At 37.0% G+C, this 18,746-nt stretch overlaps 1 protein-coding gene across 5 annotated transcripts in view; it reads left to right on the top strand.

Moving 5' to 3' along the window:
* The window catches only part of CTDSPL2 (CTD small phosphatase like 2), an 85,047-nt gene extending 78,075 nt beyond the window's left edge, over positions 1-6,972 (top strand). For all 5 annotated transcript variants that reach the window (XM_041745273.1, XM_041745274.1, XM_041745272.1 and 2 more), the window contains 3 exons: positions 2,096-2,222; positions 4,119-4,214; positions 4,859-6,972. In XM_041745273.1, coding sequence (XP_041601207.1) covers positions 2,096-2,222; positions 4,119-4,214; positions 4,859-4,924 — 289 coding nt within the window. In that variant the 3' untranslated portion in view covers positions 4,925-6,972. The remainder of the gene's footprint in view (positions 1-2,095; positions 2,223-4,118; positions 4,215-4,858) is intronic.
* Positions 6,973-18,746: the final 11,774 nt, after the last annotated feature.

The following is an 18,746-nucleotide window of genomic DNA, read 5'->3' as shown; positions in this document are numbered from 1 at the left end:
GCAAATTTTCTTTCTTGTAAATAGAACTTTAATTTTTTTAACCTAAAGGATCAAAATTTGTCCTTGTCACTTTCCATTTTAATCTTCCATATAAATAAGCATCAGACACAAAAATGAAAATGGTGTTCTATTCATGAAAGTATAATACATGCTCATTTTACCTAACTTTAAAAAAGTACACAAATGATTTTGTTTTGATGACTTCATTCATTCTGAAGATTTCTATTTAGCAACTCCAGTGTTCCATGAACAGTGGTGAGCAATACATGCCTTTCTCTTTTAGAGCTTTCATTTTACCAGGGAGCAAGTCATAGTTATGGAATTATGATGTTACAAATTAACACCCCTCTTTTAAACTAGTTTTATAAAATCTACACATTTGGAAGTTTAAATTTGTTTTATGTAGTTGCATTTGAATAATTTAAAACAGGAGAAACTTTTTGAATGATTGAATTCATTAGTGCTAAAGGGAATTATGTTGAAGACAAGGTAGACTCAGAAATTCTATAATCTCTGAATCTCATGAGTCCAAATGCAAATCTGATGACTGGCAAAAGTAGTTTCTTTCTAAAACTGAAATACCTACTATAGATCCTCACTCTCCTGAATAACTGGGAGGAGTTTTAGTGTAATTTAATTGAAGTAATCATTAGTATCCACATACATATTCATTTGTTTCCTGTCTTGGGTGAGTTTGCTGCTATTGGGGAAGAAACATTAGTAGCAACTTGCATGTACACGCTGCATTTGCCTCTCCAGTTTCCACATTCATAAATATTTATACAACTAAAAAAATGGAATCTTTTATAGGCCCAACCAGGTCTTAAATTCTTTTGTCTGGTCTTATCTTTTCAAAGTAGGGTGGTCTTTAAACCATACAGAAGTAGATGATCACTTAATTAAAAGTCTTCTTTATAAAAGGGAGGAAGAGAACTATTTTTACTACATTTTGTCTGGTTGTAAAACTGTCATCACCACCGGCACTGATATTTTTAAGGTTGAGTTTTGTTGTTTTAGAGCTATGGCACATTTTATTGGTAGAAAATGCCCTTTTCTTGAAATTTCATAGTTAAAACTACAGGTATAAGTAGGCCCTAGCTGCTGAAAAACTGTTTAGTGGGATTAAGACACAAGGAAGCCAGACTACCAAATTATTAATGTATGCAAAGGGAATATTTCAAGGTGATCTATATTAATGATTAGTAATATTCACAGACTAACATTTTGAGTGCTAAATGAGTTGATATAATATGACAGTATATAAGTATTATTATAAAGCCTTTAATAGCTTTTTAAAAATGATATAACATTTTTCAGTTAAGTATCATTGGTGTAAAACATCAGTTTACATTTGTAATAAATCTGAATTCATCATTTCATTCAATCCTTGTTTTTTCAAATGATCATATACACACTCACTAAATTAAAAGATGGGTTTGGGAAAAGTTGAAATGATGGAATGTTTTGGCCTCCACATCTTTTCTCAAAACTATAAGGGAAACTAAAAACATTTTTTAAAAATGCCAACACAGAAACATTCCTTCTTATATTTTCTATTCTGGCATGTACAGGGATAGGGAGGCTGTGTGGTCTTCTGGTTAGAGCAAAGGACTGGGAGCCAGGAGGATCCTGGGTTCCAATGCGGGGCTAACCACTGACTTACTGTGTGACCTTGGGCAAGTCACTTGACCTCCTTGTGCCTCAGTCAACCATCTGGAAAATTGGTTAAAAAGCAGGACCTCGCTGACAACCAGATGCTGCATCTGAACTGAGCTTTCCTGGGTAAATAAATTACAAAAACAATTTACAGAGTTTTTAATCCCTCTTTATAATTTAATATAACATTTTGGGATAAGCCAAAGTTCTTAAAGGCATGGTAATATTTGGTTGTAAGGTTTCAATAATTGCTAACATTTTTTAAAGTAAAACTGTAGCCCAAAGCTTAGGCTCACATTGGTATTTGAATTTCCTTTGTGAGAGAAAATAATAAGGCTTAAACTCTAAAGCCTATGGTATGTCTGTATGTTTCAATATATGTTGTACTTTTCAGAGTTTTTTTTTTTTTAAGTTAATTTGTTTTTATTTTTATGTTTAGGCATCGGCTTTTTCGTGAACATTGTGTTTGTGTACAAGGAAACTATATAAAGGACTTAAATATCCTTGGAAGAGATCTTTCAAAGACTATAATAATTGACAACTCACCACAAGCCTTTGCATATCAGGTAGGATGAAAGGGTTGCTAAACAAATTTCAGATTGGGAAATATATATATAATGAGAACAAATGCTGCCAAACAGTATATGATGGGTGAACAGAATTTTCATTGGTGAAATTTCCCTATTAAGTGTTATCTTTTAGAATTAGAAAGGCCAAATCGCTGTATTCCTTGTGGAAAGTTTTCTTTTAAATGAAGTACAACACAGATAAAAAAATCTGAGTAATAAGTCTGATAAGAAGGGACTATAAGGGCAGCTCGGGTGGCTCAGCGGTTTAGTGCCACCTTTAGCCCGGGGCATGATCCTGGAGACCCGGGATCAAGTCCCACGTTGGGCTCCCTGCATGGAGCCTGCTTCTCCCTCTGCCTTTGTCTCTCCCTCTCTCATGAATAAATAAATTAAATCTTAAAAAAAGAGAGAGAGAAGAGTATAAAATATACATCTTAGGGATGCCCACGTGGCTCAGCAGTTGAGTGCCTGCCTTCAGCCCAGGTAGTGATCCTGGAGTCCTGGGATCAAGTCCCACATCGGGCTCCCTGCATGGAGCCTGCTTCTCTGTCTGCCTGTGTCCCTGCTTCTCTCTCTGTCTGTGTCTTTCATGAATAAATAAATAAAATCTCTTTTATATATATATATATATATATATAATCTTTTATATATATATATATACACACACATACACACAATCAATTCATAGCATTCCTAGCAGTTGTTAAATAATTATTTGTAAACATGTTTGAGAATTATAAATAGTTACAATTATAAATTATAATAGCTTACCCATGTTTTAGTCTGTTTGCTTTGTCTCTCATGAATAAACAAATAAAATCTTTAATATATATATATACATACACACACACACACATCAATTCATAGCATTCCTAGCAGTTGTTAAATAATTATTTGTAAACATGTTTGAGAATTATAAATAGCTTACCCATGTTTTAGTCTGTTTGCTTTGACATTCTGAAATAATTCCTTAGACTGTTTTGTCAATATGTTTATACCGTGTCAGTGTTTCTTTGAAATATAACTTGGACTAGAAATGAGCCATCCTTGCAAGATATGTTTTACATTATGAATAATGTTCATGTGATAGGTCTGAGATTTCCTTCACAATAAGTCAGTGCAGATTAGGGATGGTGGAAATTGGATTGAGTGTGTATATAAAACAAGTAAAAAGATGTAAAAGGGGAAAACTGCATATGGTATTGACCTATGTTCAATTTAGGTCATTGCTCACATTTTGAAATATGTTTTTAAGAATTTCGTATTGGTTTCTGGATAAAATCATTTCAGTTATCTTCCATCTTAAACTTAGTATTCTGCATAAATGTTAAAGACAACCTAGAGGTTATTTACTATAAAACAAATACGTTTTGCATTCTTGTTTCTAGACTCCTCTTCAGTGAAATACCATTGCATCTGTTTGTTATATTCGTACTGTTTCAGGTTATCCTACTATTTGTTGGGAATAAAACAATGAATGTGATACCGTCCCTGTATAAAAGGACAGGCTTTCTAGTAGCGTTCTGTTTAGATTGGCAGTACGCCTTAATTCACAGCACCTTGTACTTACTGATAGTAGCTATTTCTTGAATCAGTCAAGTAATATTTGTAGTTAGATTAATGCAAAACTTGTTTCAGTGAATCTTTCTTGTTTAGTTTCATATATACTAAGAAGACACATTATGTTAAAAAACCAATTAGGCTTTGATGTATTCCTTAACATATGTCTCTTGCCCCGTTGAGTTGTTGGAATATGACAAGCATAAACTTTGATGGCATTCCTTTTCAGAGGAACTTATATAGATCAGTGTCTCTTAAGTATCTGTTATTTCTCTTTTATGCTTTTACAAAGTAGGCAAAATGTAAATAGGATTTAATTATTTATTGTTTTAGCTATCTAATGGAATCCCTATAGAAAGCTGGTTTATGGATAAAAATGACAATGAACTCCTAAAATTGATTCCATTTCTGGAGAAGCTTGTAGAACTGGTAAGTATATCTTAATTTTCTTTTTCTGTTTTGCTTTTATTGCCTCAACTCTATTGAAATAAACCTTTCTAATTGCTTTATTTTGTGTGCACTGACATTTTAAGTGAACATGCTGTGAAATTAGGGCAAAAGTTGAAAAGGATTACAAGTATTTTTCTAACCTTGTAAATTACATCAAAATCATGCTTATCGGTATTTAAAAATACTGTAGATTGAATGTTTTTATTTCATTGGGCTTCTTACACATCAATAACTAGTAGTATTAAACTGATTTCACTTCCCTTTCATAGTTCAGGTCTAGAATTTATGCTTATGCTACTGAAACTTTATTTTGGGGTGATTTTTTTTCCTAATATATGAAGTAGAGTTCAGTGGCTTAACACTTTTACCTGTCTTTTGGTTTTGCCTCTTAGTTGCATAATTGTTTTTTACAGAATTAAAACTTGAATGACAGGTTTCTTTAATCTAAATTGAATTCTAAGTTATCACCTTCCATATAGTATCTTTATATTTGGCAAACAATATTAACGTATGTTGTAAAAATAAATAGTGGTATATTTTCTCTGCAAAGGAATGTTCACAATGCTACGAGGATCATATTTTTGAAATTACATGGTTTTTAAAATGTCTTTTTCTCCACACAGAATGAAGATGTTCGACCTCACATCAGAGACAGATTTCGCTTGCATGATTTGCTGCCCCCAGATTAAGTACAAAGACTTGTCAAATCACTGAAGGGGGAGAGAATGCAGGACCCTTTTGGACTAAGACAAAAACATTGCCATTACTGTTGAAATTTTGCATTTTTGTACCCCGTCTTGCTTTTCTTATCTTTGGTGCCCAATAATAATCAAGGGTTACAGAAAGAGACTTTATCTCAGATTGAATACATACAGTAGGTAGGCTAAAACAGAAGAGTCTTTAGAACTAGTGCAACTCCAGTGAAATTTTTTTATGTACAGGACATCTGCAGTTTATAAAGAATTCTGTTTCTGCCACCAGCAGTTTGACCTGTAGTCACACAGGATTTTATGATAATAACAGAGATGAAAATGGACTTTTATTTTCTCTCTGTTTGGTGCTCTAAGTGGGTTTGTAGCCACTTTTCTGTTACTTTAAGATTCTCATTTCAACAGGAATGGCCAGTAAAAGTTGTTTTATTTTTTCCTGTTAAGGTTTATAACCTTTTTACATTTTTGACCTGTATTAGATTAGATTTTCATTATGCATTCCTTTTAGTTGAGGCGCTTCATAGTTTTCTGGAAATAGTTGATTTTTAGTTTTTTATTATACATTTGAATGGCCGTTTTCCTGCTTTGTCTGCCTGCATATTGTATATTTGTTTAAAAATATTCTCTACTTTTAGTCCATGTAAGTTTCATTTAGAAAGACATGCATTTATATTTTGTTTCTGTAATATTCTACTGTAGGTGAAATCTTTAAAAAAAAATCAAAGGACTGGGTAGATAAGAATATATGAATGACTAATATTCAAAAGATTTAAACCATTGTGATGGCATGTGTTCCCAAATGGTAATATCTTGCAATGGCACACAGATTTAATGGATAAAGGTATACCTCAGACTTCACTGTGCTCACCAATCTTTGAGGAGAATGAGTTTGGTCACCTGTTGGGCTTGATTTGGTTACTGCTGCCTTTGGTTTTCTCCAGGAATGAAGTATTCAGCACAGTGACTCAGTATTTTTAGTTATTTTGCATGGGCTGGTAGTACCTCTGTTATGCTCTTGGTTACAATCAATTTAAAACTCTGTGTAACAGTCTTGGTACCTTACAGTAGCTATGCATAATCCTGTGGCACAGTAAACTCCCAAGCCACCAATGCAGTTAATATGCTCTCATAGTGGTTTTCTATGCTATATGAAAATAGTCTTCAAGCCTTGGTTCTCTAATGCAGCTACCACAAGAGGTTGATATTTTTATAGTGGCGTGTAATCTCCTTTTCGGGAGGCTTTTTATGGAAGGTAGAATTTGTAAAAGTTAGTATGCTTTGCCTCTCGACTGCATTAACATGCCACAGGCTCAGACTGTTTTTGTGTAAAGGATGTCAAAGAACGGCACTTTTTCTAAAGAGAAGTTTGATATTTTGTATGCTTGTTAAGAAAGTACAGTATTGGAAATTAAAGGTGGACAACTGATAATTGAGGAGTATGTCACTTAATTTTTTATGTATATTACCTGTTTACTTGTACAACTTATTGTACAAATTACATGCAGCTTCATTTTCAAATGAATCCTTAAAATAAGGAAATCTTTTTAGGAAAACATTTAATTTTTGTATTTTTGATTTTAAAGGCATGAGTTATGTCAATTTTCAGTGTATTAATGAAGATTTTAACTTTTCATCAGGTTGAGTGTTTTCTTACTATATTATCTGTTGTGTATGTAGTTAGCATATTGTGTCACTGAACTGTTTAAAAAAATCTAGCATGTAGAGCAAGCCTGTTTTGTGGAAAATCCTTATTCATTAAAAAAATAATCATGGCAGATTTTCTGCAAAAAAAAAAAAGCAAAAGCATTTGCAATTCAGAATACTGGTTTTTTTTTTTATTATTATTATTATTTGTTTTGGTTGTTTTTGTTTTAATTTAAAGAAAGGTATTTTGCTTGCAGGAAAAAATTCTCCAGATTCATTTTAATGAGAATCTTTGAAATGTATTTATCTTTAGGGCATCTGGGCATCTTTATGCTGTTTGTCTCCTGTCTTTCTTGAAATAAAATGTACATACGTTACCTTTACATATGCTCTTGCTCAAAATTGTGAACCTAGTTACATTTCTCCTTGCTCCCTTTTTTGCTCAAACCGTAAAACCCAAAACCTATACAAGATCTAAGCTTTCAGCATGCATTATAATTGCTGAAAGCTTTTCTGATTAAGTAAACACAGTCTCAAAGGGCTTTCCCATAACTCAAAGGGAAATGTAAGCACCTGTAGTGTTGTGCCTTGGGCACTTTAAATAAACACCAACTTTTAATCATCTTTTATTAATGGTAAAGCTGTTTTCAGTCCTATGCTAGGAGAGTTCTTTAAGTCAGCCACCAAGGAATCTAGCATAACAAGAAATGAAGAGAAATTTCATATGGACTGAGAAAATTTCTTGAGAACAATTTAGTTTTCTTCATTACTTGATTTGGGTCATTTTAAATTTGCTAAGAGAATTATCCAGTTTCCTTCCACTTTAGTATGTTTTACCTTCTCATTATCCCTTTTCTTTAACTCTTGGTAAATGTTATCTTAAACACTTCCATTTAGTTAAGTGGAGGTGTATATTTTGTGAATTGAGATGTGCCCAACCCCTTCAATTCACACAGGAAACATGAACTCTTTAAAAACTGACTGTAGGAGATGCAGGAGAGATGGATACATGATAAGACACAGCAAAAGTGACCTATATACACATTACATATCTGAAGTACATATTATAATTGTGGTATTTCCAGTGATAAATGTCTGGCTTTTAAGACATTCTTTTAAATATTTGTATTGTTGTTAGGATGTTTAAATCAGTTGTGTTTTTAAATTCTGTGTAATATATGTAGCCCTAATCAGATTTATATCATCATATTTCTCTTTGAGTCTTAAAAGAGTTGATAACAATTTGAAACCATAATTGTTTTATATTAGCTAGTATGTATATTTATTTACCCAATGGCTTTATCTTGTTTCCCAAAATTGGGAGGGGGGGTTGTTGAAAGCATTGTAACTTCTATAAATGGCTATTTTCTTGTACCTGTCAGTGAAAATGGATGTGTACATTGTTTTTTTATATTTCTCTGGTTTTTCTGGTTTGTTTGGTTGTTGTTGGTTTTTTTTGTTTTTGTTTTTGTTTTTGTTTTTAGTGTTAAACAGAATGGTTTTTAAAAAGTTACCTTTGGCCAATGACTTCTTCAGCTAGATATTACTTTCATTCAACCTTCTAAAGAAGTTTGTTTTGTTTTGTTCAGTCAACTTGCCTGAAAACAGAGACTTCATCTCATCAAAGAAGAAAGCATTTCATTATTCCTACAAATCTTTACAACGAGCACAGAATTCTTCATAAGGACCAGATCTCTTCCACTTCTTGTGTCAATCACATAAAGCTGAAATGTAAAGGACACTGAAGCCTTCATTTAATTGTACTAACATAATGGTGTTATATACCACATCATTAGCTAGTTAAGGTTTTCTGAACTGACTTCTCTTTGTCTTCCTAGGTATTTATTTGTTATCTCTTTTAATCTTGTGTATCTAAATTAACTTAGTTATAGTTACCCACTGAATAACTATGCCAAGCAACTAGGAAAGAATGTTTATTTTATTTCCCCTTATAGGGGAAGAGTGGACTGGGAACAAAAATGTATGGGCCAAAAGGCCTTAGGTTGTCATTCATTCACTTTCTTATTCCTCTCATGAGCTATATTTGAGTATAGTATTTTTTCAGTGCTGATATGCTTGATTATGTCATTACTTTTCATATTTTCCCAAGGTGAAAAGCCTGCTAGGATAGGAACCTGTATAAAAACACATTTAAAAATTTCAGATTAAGAACCACAAAACTCAGTATCTTATATTTAAATGCCACTTAAATTATTATTGGAATCCAACTCTCACTCACTAGGATACATTTTTATAAAATGTTTCTCTGTATCTTGAATTGAAATTACTTGCCCAGAGGCAAGAGTTCAGAGATATAATGTGTTTTGAGAAATTTTTTAAAAGGGGATAAGAGAGCAGCAAGTTTATACTAGTTACTTTTTGGTTTTTATATTAGTTAGTATTTTTAAATACATCAGAGCTTCCCAAACCTGACTGTTAGAGTTACTCTGAAGAGCTTAAAAAATAGATTCCTGAGGCCTGGCCCCTGCAGAATTGTCTCAATGGACCTAGAGTGGGGCCTCAGAGTTCTGTGTTTTTTTAAAAACTCTCCAAGTGATTCTAATAGCCAGCTTTGGGAAATCGCTGTTTTAAATAATGTGACAGTGGTTTGAGAGTAGGCAACTAATACCAGGCATCTCTCTGTGGTAGGTTTGTGGGGTTTTGGTTTTTGGTTTTTTGTTTTTTAACTGGGACCAGATTTCACAGAACTTATTCAAGATACATGGAGGAATAATAAAGAAGATTGAGGCTACTGCTCATTCTCATTCTCGTCTCATACTTTTTAAGAGTTTGCATTTCTAGCACTTGGAATAGTTGATCATATATACAGCTGAAGGACATCCCTGAATGAGACCATTATATATATTAACTGTAAAATATTTCACTATTTTTTTATTTTATAAATCTTTGTAGAAATAAGCAATGAAATACTACTTTCATCTTTTGAAATGGGATTTTTCAAGGCAGTGTCCTTTTGGCATTAAGGTAGGGGGGAGTTAATATTCTCTCTGCCTTTTTCCATGTGAATCAATATAAAAGTCATGGATATTTAAAAATCTCAGTTTAATTTCTACATATTTACTATGCAGTATAGCCGTGAACAAGTAATGTAGACTTAGTTTTCTCATCTTCAAATGCCCTGATCACCCTACCTCACAGGGTTGTTGTGGGGATAAATAAAACTTTTATGGAAGCACTTTTCTTTGATGATATTTTATCAGCCATTACAAACAGTATCTAACAGCTTATATTTGTATAATGCTTTTTTTGTTAACAGTTACATGATTTTTTTCACATTACTCTCCCCTTTGATATCTTCAGGACATACATGTAAGGAACACAGAGTAGGTTACAGACAAGAGAAATCACAATCTCTGGAACTAGCATGTGAGGAAGTGGAATAAAATCTGAATAAAGAGGCAAGTTCTGAAAAGGAGATATGATAGCAAAGAACCAGATTACGGTGAGCCAAAGATGAGAAATTTATACTTGATATAATGGGCAAAATAACATGAACCAACATAACTACAGAACAGCACTCTGGTTCCGCCACAATCTCTAGTGAGACTTTTTCTCCATCTTTATTGAGTAAAATTGACATTGTGTAAGTTTAAGTTGTACAGTATGATGACTTGATACATATATTGTGAAATGTTCACCACAATAAAGTTAACACATCCTTCACCATTCTTGTTAGGGTGAGATGAGAACATTTAAGGTCTACTCTGATAGTAACTTTCAAGAATACACTTACTGTACTGTTAGTCACTATACTGTACATTAGGTCCCCAGAACATTAGATCCTCATCCAACTGGATGTTTCTCCTTTACCAGCATCTCTTCATTTTCTCCAGCCCCTGGCTGTGATGGGATATTTGGTAACTATTTTCCCTAAGTTCCAATAGAATTTAACACATACATACACATTTCAGAGTCACTGGAGTACCTCTGCCGCCTTTAAATATGAAATGACAGGACTTCAGTTGAATAGCTGACTTGGGAGTTTGGTTAATAAAAGGGTCATCCATTAACTTAATAGACAGTTTTCTGAGCCTTGATTTGTTACCTGTGCAAAGAGTGCACCAACGTCTATCAGAATTACAAAGATGAAACATCAAGACGTTATAAACCGTAAGGGAATATACAAATAACTACCACAATGGAAATGTTAAAGCAGCTAGTTCTCTTGAGGATATGCAGGATGTACATATGCATGGTGGGGAGATGTCTGAAGCTGGAAGGGGCAGTGGAAAATCAAGATATTGTAATACTACATGTCCTTGTTTTTTTAAGGGAAAACATGGGCAGTAGGGTACATTCAAATGACAGGAAGTAATAATAGGTCACCTATGTTAACATGTTAGATGAAAATACGCTGAGTGTTAAGGAAAAAGTGGGTGATGAGGAAACATTACTGAATGGCTTGGCAGATGTGGTAAGTAGTTGGGATAGCAGGCTGATATAAATGATTTGCCATCTTGGGTGAACCAAATGAACTAGACAGCTTTTAGTACCTAGACATAATGAGCCTTAAAGTTAGATTCAATATATGGCAATATTTGTTGAAAGTAACTATAAGTAGCCTTCCTAGTGAAGGCAAAAGTCTTTTTTTTTTTTATTTTAAAGATTATTTATGATAGACATAGAGAGGTAGAGACACAGGAGGAGGGAGAAGCAGGCCCATGTCGGGAGCCTAATGTGGGACTGACTGGGACTGGATCCCGGGACTCCAGGATCGCGCCCTGGGCCAAAGGCAGACGCTAAACCACTGAGCCACCCAGGGATCCCGGCAAAAGCCATTTTAAAACACTGCTTTGGGATGCCTGGGTGACTTAGAGGTTGGGCATCTACCTTCGGCTCAGGGTGTGGTCCCAGGGTCCTGGGAGTCCCACATTGGGCTCCCTGCATGGAGCCTGCTTCTCCCTCTGCCTATGTCTCTGCCTCTCTCTATGTGTGTCTCTCATGAATAAATAAATAAAATCTTAAAACAACAACAACAACAAAAAACACTGCCTTAGTATGTCTTAGACACTATTTCAGGGTCTACGAGTGGCAGGAGAAAGCAAACCTGACACTGCCCTAAGCCTATAGTCCAGTAGGGCAGACTGATAATTTTGGGAAAAGTGTCACGGAGGAGAAGAATGGCTTTGAGAATGCCAGTTACACAAGTCTGGAGGCAAGGCTTAGGTTGGCTGAAAAAGCATTGAGATCTGTAGAACATTCACTGAAAGAATGTAAAGCCAGGCATGGTTGTGGGGGGAGGAAGTAAAATCAAGCAAGAGAGTGTATGATCAGATTTGTCTTGAAAAGATCACTTTGGATGACAGAGTAGAATGGGTTGGTGGGAGGCCAGTTAAGAGTTACATAGAGGGTCACCTGGGTGCCTCGGTTACGCGTCTGCCTTCAACTCAGGTCATGATCCCAGGGTCCTAGGATAAAGCACCTTATCAGGCTCCCTGCTCAGTGGAGAGTCTGCTTTTCCCCTCCCCCCTGCGTGTGCTCTCTCTCAAATTAATAAATGAAATCTTTTTCTTTTCTTTCTTTTTTTTTTAATTTCTATTTTCTTTTTTCCCCCTTTTTTATTTATTTATGAGAGACAGAGAGGCAGGCTCCTCACAGGGAGCCCGATGTGGGACTAGATTCCAAGACCCCCCACAATCAGGCCCTGATCCAAAAGCAGATGCTCAACCGCTTTGTTCAACCAACATTGATCAATTATTCTGATCATCTATAAAATAAGAATACTATTATGTGATTATATTATAGGGTTCCCCTAGAGACTAAAGCGAACCATAGATTCATTTTAAGGACTGAATTTTCTAGCACATAATTCTAGACAATTGTTTCCCTGCTTCCTCATTTCAGAAAGCATATGCATAACACTGTGAGTAAATTCCCAATTTCTGCTTCAAAAGTTTATCAGTGCTGCATACATATAGCCCATATATTTTTCCATAGCATCCCCAACCCCCAAAACCCATTTTCAGTTGCATGTAGATTAATACCTTGAAGTTAATATCCTCAGAACCTGGGACAGTACTTGGTACTGGGTAGGCACTCAATAATTATTTGCTGAATAACTGAATGAGCTCACACTTCAAAGTCCAAACTTTTTATATGTACAGAAAACTGATTGATTCAATTCAATCCAGAGTTGATGAGATTCAGGGGAATTGGGTTCATACCAACTAAACTCACAACACACTAGTTTTTAAGCCAGATTTCAATTTCCTTCACTTATTGGCAGCAAGATTTCTCCCTATGAAACTAAATTAAAATCAGATGTCTGCTTGGTAAGGGCGGAGCAAGAGAGGCTACTGAAAATAAATCATAATGGCTAATATTAATTCAACAGGACACTTCACTTCTCTACTAGGTATCTGCCAAAAGGCTGTAGGTTAGTTTACCCTTTTTAGACTCAAAATCTTATTCTTTGGTCTTACCTTCCCTATGCTTCACCTTCTTTCTGTTAACCCTTTTTTGTTCATTTTAAGATACATTGTCTTAGAACATCTTCAGGCAAGTTAATATAGATGACTACATTACTAATGATAGATGACAAATTATAACCATTATTGCAGAAATATATAGTCTTGCTTTCCTGAGAGTCCATCTTGAGGTTGTTGATTGCATATGGCCCCTTCTTAACCACTTATTTACTATTTCCTAGTTCAGGTTACTACTATATTGCTATGGGTTTACTAGTAATAAAGTGTCTTTAGGACCCAAATTAATTTTTAGAGCACCTTTCATGAGGAAAAAGAATGACCTGATGGGTAGGTTTTTCTTGGTAAAGAAAACCCAGTTCTGTATAGAAATTTATTCATGCAGTCATTCAACAGTTACTAAGTGCCTCCTATGTGCCAAACACAGACTTAAATAGAGCAGAGCTTAGCCTCTAAAGATTTATTATCTAGTAGGATGTATTTGTTAAATTTTTTGCTAAGGCCAAGAATGAAATACACTGGAAAGATGCTGGAGTACCTCATGACATTTAAAGACGAGCTGGACAACTGGACCTCAAGGGTAGGTAGAAGAAAGTAAAGTGGCCTGGAAAATCACCACTTCACCAGGAGTTTGTGGTCTTCCCTTCAGGGTGCTATCATCAGACACCAACTTCTAAAGCCCTGGGAAAGAGAATCTTTCTGTTAACACTATTTACAATTCACCTCAAAAATTAAGAGGCCTAAGATAACTTACAGAAGACTGAAAGCAAGACAGACATCTAGGAGTTGATGGGGCTCAGTTAGGCAAGTCTTACTTTCAGTCTTCTGCACTTGCATTCAAATATTTAGAATCATCTGAAGGTTCAACTAAGCAGGATGTCCAAGATGTCTTCTTCACTCTCATGTCTGGCTCCTTCCCTAGGCAGCCTCTTCATATGGTTAGCTTAGCTCCATATGGTGGTCTTAGAGTAGTAAGACTCCTTAAGTGGCTGTTGGCTTCCACCAGAATGAACATTCCAAAAGGCACAGGTGGAAGCTACAAGGATTGTTATGGCCTAGCATTTCCCCATCACTTCTGCCCTATTCTGGTTAAAAATGAATCTAGGGCTAGCCTAGACTCAAAGGGAGCCTGCATAACAGCTTGAATATTCTTCATTTAAGGGCCATCTCTGGAGACTACCCACAAAGAGAACTGACAGGTCCATTAGGTTACTTACATCCCACCCAGGGGCAGTTCTTAATTTTATATAGTTTGAAGCATATACAATTTGGAGGGCTATCTTAAAGAGTGGAAGGGGTCCATGCAATGAAGGGCCCTGGAGCTAAAGCTTCATTAGCTTCACAGTTAATTTGCTTTTGACCTTCCCAAATCAACTATGGTAAGAAAGCAAACACAGCTTTTGGGAGCCCACCTGCTCTTGCATAATACAACAATTTTCATTAAAGGAGGAATCATTGTGAGCTTTCTCCACTCTTCACCAGAAGTGTCCAGTGCTTAGTTCAATATAATTCGATTATTTGAATGACTTCCTGGGTCTCTTGACTTCCAAAAATGAATTTTCAAATATATTCCACAGTATTTTCAAATTAAGTATTTTACAAACAAAACAACAAAAAAACTGGTAGAACTGGAAGGATATATATTTTTTCTAACCTACTATCCTTTCTACACCTCTTTTCTCTGGCTGCTCCTTAAAAGTTGATGTCCTTCAAAGAGTCTTCTCATTCTATCCTATCATCAGATAGCCTCTAGTTTCACATGATTCCATCTACCACCATCAGATGACTCCTAATCCTCTATCTATAGTCCAGACCTCTCTGGTTCCAAATATGTACTAGACATTTCTATTTGTATGTCCCGCAAGAATGTCAAGGTCTGTGTGGCCAAAAGTTAATTTATCCTTATTCCTTATTATGATGCACCATTCAGTCATTTTGAAAAGCATTTGTTGACCATTTACTATGTGCCAGGGACTGGGAATACAGTAATAACATGGACAAAGTCCCTGTACTCCAAACAAACGTTAAATATGTAAACAAGGTCATTAGATATTATGATAAATGCTGTGATAAAAACAAGAGCGATGAGATAGAGTAAGTGGGGGAGGCCTCTAGCAGGAGGGAGATCAGGGTAGAACTTTCTGCAAAGGTAACATTTGATTTGAAAGAAGAAAAACCAACCAAGCCAAGAGGTGTGGAAAGAACACTTAGGCAGAACAGTAAGTACTAAGTCCAAAAATAGGAAAAGGCTTAGTCGCCTTAGAGGGCTAGTAGCAATGAAGTTACTGAGGAAAAATGACATAGGGGATTAATGGGAGGTAGGGTCAGACCATGCAGGACCTTGTATGCCACAGCAAGGAGTTGGGATTCTTTTTTTTTAAGATTTTATTTATTTATTCATAAGAGAGAGAGAGAGAGAGAGAGAGTGGGAGGCAGAGACCTAGGCAGAGAGAGAGAGACAGGCTCCATGCAGGGAGCCCAATGCAGGACTCGATCCCTGGACTCTAGGATCACACCCTGGGTTGAAGGTAGGAGCTAACCTGCAGAGCCACCCAGGAGTCCCAGGAGTTGGAATTTAAAAATAACAAGAAGGGCAGCCTGGGTGGCTCAGCGGTTTAGCGTTGCCTTCGGCCTAGGGCCTGATCCTGGAGACCTGGGATTGAGTCCCATGTCAGGCTCCCTGCATGGAGCCTGTTTCTCCTGATTGTCTCTGCTTCTCTTTCTGTCTCTCATGAATAAATACATGAAAATCTTTTTAAATAAATAAATAAATAAATAAATAATAAAAAAGAACAAGCCACTAAATGGAACTGGAAGAAAGGGGTGTCACGATCTGATTTACATTTCTATTTTATTTTATTTTTTTTGGTTTTATTTATTCATGAGAGACACAGAGAGAGGCAGAAACATAGGCAGAGGGAGAAGCAGGCTCCTTGCAGGGAACCCAATGTGGGACTCAATCCTGGAATTCCAGGATCACACCCTGAGCCAGAGGCAGTTAACCACTGAACCACCCAGGTGTCTCTGATATACATTTTTATTTTTAAAAAACATTTTATTGGGATCCCTGGGTGGCGCAGTGGTTTGGCGCCTGCCTTTGGCCCAGGGCGTGATCCTGGAGACCCGGGATCGAATCCCACGTCGGGCTCCCGGTGCATGGAGCCTGCTTCTCCCTCTGCCTGTGTCTCTGCCCCTCTCTCTCTCTCTCTCTGTGACTATCATAAATAAGATAAAATAAATTAAAAAAACACATTTTATTTATTTATTCATGAGAGACACACAGAGAGAGGCAGAGACACAGGCAGAGGGAGAAGCAGGCTCCCTGCAGGGAGCCCAATTCGGGACTGGATTCCAGGACCCCAGGATCACGTCCTGGGCAGGCACTAAACTGTTGAGCTACCTAGGAATCCACCGATTTACATTTTTAAATCAGCAAACTGCCTGGTGTGTAGTGAATGGATTGTGGAGGGGAAAGTGGGGTGGGGGGAAGCAAAAACAATTGGGAGGTCATCATAGAAGGGCCTGGAGAGGGACGCCTGGGTGGCTCAGCAATTGAGCATCTGCCTTCGGCTCAGGGCGTGATCCTGGAGACCTGGGATTGAATCCCACATTGGGCTCCCCAAAGGGAGCCTGCTTCTCCCTCTGCCTGTGTCTCTGCCTCTCTCTCTGTGTCTCTCATGAATGAATGAATGAATGAATGAATGAATGAATAAATAGGAAGAGCCTAGAGAAAGCTTGGACAAAGGTAGCAGCAAGAGATGCAGGGGTAAATGGATTCAAGATTAATAGTGGAAGTGAATTACAGAATTGGTGACTGAATTTAGGATGTGAGAGGAAGCAAGGATAGCTCTCAGGTTTCTTATTTCAGCACCTAGAGACTAACACCCATGGTGCTGTCACCACAATTTATTCAGTCTTCAAAAGCAGTATCCTCTACCTCTGCTGTTCCCCACTCCCCCACTCCAATCAGTCACTGTATTAGTTGGGGTTACCCGCAGAAAGAGAACCAATAGTGTGTGTGTGGAGAGAGGGAGGTGGGGGAGAGAGAGAGATTTTAAGGAACTGATTCACAGATTGTAGAAACTGGCAATTCTGAAATCTGCAGAGCAGGCCAGCAGGCTGGAGACCCAGGCAAGAGCTGCTACTGCAGAGTCCAAAGGTAGTCTGGAGGCAGAATTCCGTTTTTCTCAGTGTGTTTTTTAAAGGCCTTCACCTGACTGAGTAAGACCCATCCATATTTTGGAAAATCTGCTTTACTGGAACTTTACTGATTTAAATATTAATCACACACAAGTATATTCACAGCAACTAGTGTTTGACCAAAAACTGGTTATGATGGCTGAGCCAAGTTGACACATAAAATTAACCATCACAATCAATAAAATTGTTTTGAGCCTTAAATATTGCTGATTAAGTCTTTCCTCTGTTACCATTGCCTTATTTTGGGCTTGTGTTCTCTTTTAATTAATTCATAAAATGGTTGCTTTATAGTATCAGATACTGTGCCAAATGCTGGAGATACAAATGTGAATAAAAGATAGATTGTGCCCTAGGGATCTTGCATTCCAGTCTTTCTCTGCCTTCTGCTTGCCTACTTTTAATCTATCTTTATAAATGGAGGACTGTATATCCTTGCCTCTCACACTTTAACCTGCAGTCATCTGGAGATCTTGTATAAGGGCAGATTCTGATTCAGTAGGTCTGGGATGGGGCCTGAGATTCCGCATTTTGAATGTTTCCCAAGTACTGCTATAGATCAAGAATAAACTATGAGTAACTGGGCTGTAGAAAATCTCTTAAAAGACCATGTTTATAAAAGGTGTTTTTGTAGGGGTACCGGGCTGGTTCAGTGGGAAGAGCCTGCGACTCCCTAGTTTTGAGGTCCTGAGCGTTGAGCCCCACATCAGGTGTCGAGATTGCTTAAATAAATAAATAAACTTTTAAAAATTGTGTATTTGTAGACTTCCTGAAAGGATTCGTAAGAAACAAGGAACGTCTGTTCCTAGAAAGAATCGAAAGGCTGGTTATTGTATATGCTCTTTTAGAACTTGAATTTTATACCATGTAGGTATATTACACATTCAGACATAAGTTAATTTAACAAAAGGAAAGCCAAACTATCTGGAACTGTTCCCCTCTTAATACCCTGCAGTGGAGCCCAGGGGCCCAAAGGGCAGAGTGCAGCCCGGTTGAAACCCTTTATTTTGATTAGTTTCCCTATTCAGCTTATCTCCAGACTGTGCCAGTCAGGTCGAGGACCGGAGCACTCCTTCCACCGGAAATGTACTGAAACACGTTTCATTCGGTCTTTCAAATTCCGGATTCCGTGGTAGTTGCCCCAGGAAGCCTTTCAAGCATCCTCCCGCTACCCGTGCCTACCCGTGCCGGGCAGCCGTTCAAGTTACCTTTTTACATTCAACCTCATAATGCTTTTGTTGTTGTTGCTGCAGTCATCACACTGTGTCGAAATTTTGTTTACATGTCTCTTTGCTACTCGACCGTGCGCTCGTTGAGGACAAGGCTGGAGGTTAGGCCTAGCGCAGACCAGGTTCCGAAATTACTCTGCCAAAGAATCGTGTGCTGGCTTCAAGGGGCTCCCAAGCAGGGACAATCCTCGAGTTCTGGGGCGATCTTCGATCCCTTCGTGACTACCGAGAAGCAAACGTGCCAGGAGCTGAATTCGAGCACCCAGGCCGGGACGGCGGCCAAGA

This window comes from Vulpes lagopus, chromosome 2, assembly GCF_018345385.1.
Source record: "Vulpes lagopus strain Blue_001 chromosome 2, ASM1834538v1, whole genome shotgun sequence".
Lineage (NCBI taxonomy): Eukaryota > Metazoa > Chordata > Mammalia > Carnivora > Canidae > Vulpes > Vulpes lagopus.
The sequence above is the reverse complement of the archived record's forward strand: the minus strand, read 5'-3'. Positions and strand labels throughout refer to the sequence as shown.